Source organism: Cebus imitator, unplaced genomic scaffold (assembly GCF_001604975.1).
Source record: "Cebus imitator isolate Cc_AM_T3 unplaced genomic scaffold, Cebus_imitator-1.0 Scaffold87, whole genome shotgun sequence".
Classification (NCBI taxonomy): Eukaryota; Metazoa; Chordata; class Mammalia; order Primates; family Cebidae; genus Cebus; species Cebus imitator.
Window position 1 is genome coordinate 3,558,038 of NW_016107402.1, and position 5,489 is coordinate 3,563,526.

At 40.9% G+C, this 5,489-nt stretch overlaps 1 protein-coding gene across 2 annotated transcripts in view; it reads right to left on the minus strand.

Moving 5' to 3' along the window:
• Positions 1 to 261: 261 nt before the first annotated feature.
• The window catches only part of LOC108308699 (aurora kinase A and ninein interacting protein), a 31,519-nt gene continuing 26,291 nt past the window's right edge, over positions 262 to 5,489 (minus strand). For both annotated transcript variants that reach the window (XM_017534622.2, XM_017534620.2), the window contains exons 2-3: positions 3,169 to 3,310; positions 262 to 1,289 (exon numbers count right to left, since the gene is read on the minus strand). In XM_017534622.2, the coding sequence (XP_017390111.1) occupies positions 439 to 1,289; positions 3,169 to 3,310 (993 nt within the window). In that variant the 3' untranslated portion in view covers positions 262 to 438. The remainder of the gene's footprint in view (positions 1,290 to 3,168; positions 3,311 to 5,489) is intronic.

Consider the following 5,489-nt stretch of genomic DNA (forward strand, 5'->3'; position numbering starts at 1 on the left):
AGCGGGGGTCAAGAGTAATCATCCCAAGCTTAGGTTGAAGTGAGTAAGATTACAGCCAGAGATTGGAAGCTCACAAATCCATAAGCAAGGTCCCAGTCAGGGATCTGGAAGGGCAAAGAGATGGCTCTGTGCAGGCTGAGTAAAAGGTGCTTTCATGGAGGGATAAATACACAATGTGCTGCCTCAGTGTTCATCATAGACTCGTTCTGGGAATCTACCAGCCACTATCTTCCTGAGGGAAAACGATGATGCCAATCCCACTGTCTTAACAATGGTACTGCCTGCTTTACTTAACACAGAAGATGCTTGGTAACGACGGCTTTATCCCATGCCACCTTCCCAACTAAACAAGCTCACTCCTCTCTCCACCCACAACTATAGTTTCCTACATCTCTGTCATTTCAGGGTATTTTTAGAAACAAAACTTCATAATAACATTTAGAATTGGTGCCTGATAACTTGATTACCTTCAGAGTCCTGGGTAAAGAGCAAATCAGGCTTCAGATTTTGAGTTGGCCCATCCTCCTGGCACTGAGCCCAAGGACTGTTAGGAAACAGCCCTAAGTCCTCATTCCAGTTATTGGTTACATCTTGAAAAGGAGCTCTAGTGTTGTGGGCAATGACCTGCTGGCCTTCAGAATCTTCAGTGAAAAGTTGACTCCAGGAGTCCTTGTCATTCTTTTCATTATCCCAGGAAAACGCAGAAATAGGACAAGGGCTTTGTTTCACTAATTTTATGTTTTCTGCATTCCAGGATTCCCCGTAGGTTTGAAGGAGGACAGGGGCCTGCCTGTTTTCTTTGGCAGACACCTTTCTTTCCAGTTTAGTCTTGCCTAAGGGCTGACAGCATTTGTCCTCAGATAGTTTGGTATGTTTCTCCATACCCTTATAGTTTTTCTTAGATCCATGAAGCCATTCCCTTTTCATGGCAGAATCCCTTTTTTCTTCCTTTTGGTCCATCAAACAAGAACTTTCCAAGTCCTCAGTGAAGGATAAAGCCAGTGGGGTATTACTCTCTCCAGTACAGTCTAGAGTATCAGGCTGGAGCAAAGATAGCTCAGTCAAAAATGGGGTTTTCATTCTGTGGTGGCCAGAAGTCTGGAGAGACTGAGGAGAAAGTCCAGCTTCCTGGATGTCTGCAGTGGTTGAAGTGGCTAAAGGGGATGTCATGCAATCATGTGCTAAGCCTGGGATCAGATAGTCTAGCTGGGTAGCATTTTTCTTGGACTCTTTGATTTGACTTTCTGTATGAGGTGAAACATTCTTCTGGTCACTAGCATTTGTCTTTCCTAAAACAGGAATGAATAAATATTATTCTGCAGAAAAACTGCCCTAAGCAGGATTTATTTGGCTTTTTCTGAAATCAATACTAGCTACTATTACTACTTAGTGCAGGAGTCAGGCTGTTCACATAACTTTGTAACTAATCTTCCTGCTTTCAACCTTGCCACTTTAATGATCTCTAAAACATCAGACCTTAAATTCCCTACTCAAATACATAAATGCTTCCCATCACCTACCTAATAAAGTCAAACATCGCATATAATCAGACCACAGCCTACTTTACCAGCTGAGTTTTCATTTGTGGGTTTAATATAGGGTATATCAGTTTTGCTTTTGTTTTTTATTTAATGTGGTTTTTACTAAATGGTGATCCTGGCCAAATATACATTCCTAGATATTATCTTTGAAGAAACATGGTAAACACACAGTAGTTTTGTAAGGTCTTAAAGATTACATTAACCATCCAACTCTGAGAAACCTTCTGGTGACAGCGTGAAAAACAGGTTCTCCACTTCCCAAGCATTTCATTGTAAAGGGAGTGAAGACACAGTTAGGATGCTAAGTCAATCAGTAGGTAGAATAGTAAAACAACTACTAGGGTTTGGCCTGTTAATTTTATCAGGCATCGAGTGGGTTCTGTTCTGCCTTAAGATAAAGATGAAGGGCATGGAATTCCCAGCTTGGCTCAAATTGTATCAAGATCTCATTATAAAAACAAAACAGAATAACTGACTTCCTCTTTCCTTCTCACATAAGAATTATACTACAGAAACTTAGGTTTTGTGAGAATTCTCAACTTTTCCTAAGAATTCAATATAGACTAAAATACACCAGAATTTGTAAATAGAAAAAGGTTTTTTTGTTGTTGTTTTTTGTTTTTTAATCTGCCCTTGTTACATAAAGCAAAAGAGTGTTTACATTTTTGTTTGGAGGAGGAAGAGGGCATTTTGAAGGTTTATGCAAAGCAATCCTGAGAATCACACCTGGCATTAGAGCACTCTTCCTCACACCCTCCAAGGGGCAGGAGCCCTGCTGTTTAAGGCCCAGCCTACTCTGAGTCAGCTGCTCCCCTGAACAGGGATCTGCAAACAAAGAACTGCCAAAGGATAAGATACAAACCAGTGAGCTTTTCTAAAAAAAGACATCTTTGAACCTTCATTAATCTGAGAAGCTTCACACAAAAATATCAATTATCAATTACCCTTACATAGAGGACCCACTGTGGCCAACCCAAGAAACATACCACCTAACTAATGGCAGGGCAACTCCCCAGTGCACCTCCAACACCCAAGTATACCTTTCCTTACTGCTCTGTCAGCAAATACAAATATTTAATTTTTTTTTTTTTTTTTTTTTTTTGAGACGGAGTTTCGCTCTTGTTACCCAGGCTGGAGTGCAATGGCGCGATCTCGGCTCACCGCAACCTCCGCCTCCTGGGTTCAGGCAATTCTCCTGCCTCAGCCTCCTGAGTAGCTGGGACTACAGGCACGCGCCACCATGCCCAGCTAATTTTTTGTAGTTTTAGTAGAGACGGGGTTTCACCGTGTTGACCAGGATGGTCTTGATCTCTTGACCTCGTGATCCACCCGCTTCGGCCTCCCAAAGTGCTGGGATTACAGGCGTCAGCCACCGTGCCCGGTCTACAAATATTTAATATTAAGCTGAGCAAAACAGAGCCAGAAAAGTAAATTTGTAAAAGCACATATAATACTGCTTTTCAAAAGGCAATGACTTCTTATGTTTTATAACCTCTTCTAATAGGTCAGCTAAGTTTAACACAATGCACTGGTTTCACCATTTGTCATATATGTTCTAACATGGACCAATGAACACACTCCATTTTTTGCTCTGGATAATTAAATATTCCCATATGGGTCACCATACCTGGCTGCAAGGTGAAGAAGGAAGCAATGCTTCTCTGGTGAATGCCTGTAGATGGAGCTCTTCTTTGATTAAAAGAAACCTTTGTCTGTCTGTCTCCAGGAAGGAGTGTTAACATTTTGGTGCCTGGTTTGATTAAATGTGTCTGAGAAAAAAGAGAAAAAGAATAATGAGCCTATTAATATTAAAAGACAGGAGAGATTCAGTACCCACCAGTGACCCTCTAAGAACCACACTAGACCCTTTGTACTCCACTTATATAGCCTGTTTGCCAGGTAGTTGGTGCTGGACATCATCTTCCATTTCCTGCCATCCTGACGGTGTTTTTCTCAGGAATCATATATTCCAATGACAGCCCAATCTTTCTGCTTCTCCATGGAAATCAGTCAGGCTGTCTAAACAAACAAGATTTGTTAAAGGGGTGGCAGAGATAATGCTCTTTTATATTTAAGGATAGTTAATGATTCTACATCAGCAGCAGTTGATGCATTTTCAGTAGTTTTAAAGTAGTCACACAGTGGTGGTTAAGAGCATGGCACAAGAATCAGTCCCAGTTCTGCCACTGCCACTTTGCTGTGTGACCGTCTCCAAGTTGCTTAATCTCTGTCTCATTCTCAAGTGTGAAATGGGGACAATAAGAGTACCTATCCATATGGCAGTTATGAAAGTTTAGTAAATTTATTCACATAAAGGCTTACACAGTTCCTGGCCCATAAAAAGCATTCAGTAACAGTTGGCTAATATTAAGAGGAGGAGCAGTGAAACAGCAGCAGTCTCACTACATTTTTAACTCAGCTACTTTTATTCTTTAGAGCTTGGAGCTGGAAGATAAGGCAAGAGAGGTTTCAGAAGTGAGTTGTCAACTAACTGTAAATATAACCTCATCCTTATTTAGTGTTTGTTTTTATTTCCATTTGCTTATTACAGAATACCTGAGAAGCAGGGAGAATAGGATTATATTCAATTCAATTTTGCTGTGTCTGCCAAAGAACAAATAAGATTTGACAATATTCATGCAGCAAGTTAGAGATTGGCCTGAAACTTGAAGCCAAGTTATTTATTCTAACTCAAAGTTGAGTTTTGCATTTGGAAACTTAAGTTGTACTTTAAGTGGTTAAAGAAAGAAATCCTGAAGGTAAAATTCGTACTTCAACATGTTGTATTACTGGTACAGAATCTTCTCTTCCACCACATACAACTAGAAAACTGGATCAAAGATATATGAAAAAATTGATATAAACAGCAGACGTTAGGCAGTAAAGAATTGTGATCCCTGAGAAAAGGGAAACAAATAAGGTGAGCCCTATGATCATTCCAGCTTTCTGCCCAGAGGCACTTTGCAGACCATAATGTATCTTTCTTGATGAACTGAGTAGACTGAGATTGGAATTCGTGAAAACTGAGGTAGCTGAGCTTTGCAGTGCAGAGAAACACCTCCGAAAGGGAGACTTCTGCATGGGGATGCCTTTATTCCACTACTGAATACTAACCTACACGTGTTAGGTGAAACCCCACAGCCAGGCAATGAAAGTGCGAACTAGAATTGCAAGCAGAGCAATTCCCAGAGCTCACACAGGCTGGGGGACATTTGTGTTCCCACTATCCAGATAGGATGACCTTGAATACCAGGGATATTGATTAGAGCTCTAAGGAGAATCATCCTTTAGTAGTAGAGCTAAGTTAGTCCTAGAGCAAAAACTATTCCAAACACTTACCTTAACAAAGCGTAAAAACAAGCTTTGAAAGTATCAAGCTGACTAGTAACTACCTGCCAAAACAAATTTCAATATTCTTTTTTTTTTTTTTTGAGACGAAGTCTTGCTCTTGTTGCCCAGGCTGGAGTGCAATGGCATAATCATGGCTCACTGCAATCTCTGCCTCCCAGATTCAAGGGATTCTCCTGCCTTGGCCTGCCAAGAAGCTGGGATTACAGGCACCTGCCACCATGCCAGGCGAATTTTTATATTTTTAGTAGAGATGGGGTTTTACCATGTTGGCCAGGGCTGGTCTTGAGCTCCTGACCTCAGGGGATCTGCCTGCCTTGGCCTCCCAAAGATTACAGGTGGGAGCCACTGTGCCTGGCCAATATTCTTTAATGATAACAATATCTAGATACTTAATGTAGCACTTGTAATGTCTAGCATACAATAAAAAATTACTAGATATGTGAAGCAGAAAAATATCTGTAATTGTGGTGGGGGTGAATCTGTTACTAGAAACAGACCCAGAAATGTGGTATGTACAAGAATTAGCAGACAAGTTAATAGTTAACTTAAAATAGTTACAATAAGCCAGGCGCGGTGGCTCACGCCTGTAATCCCAGC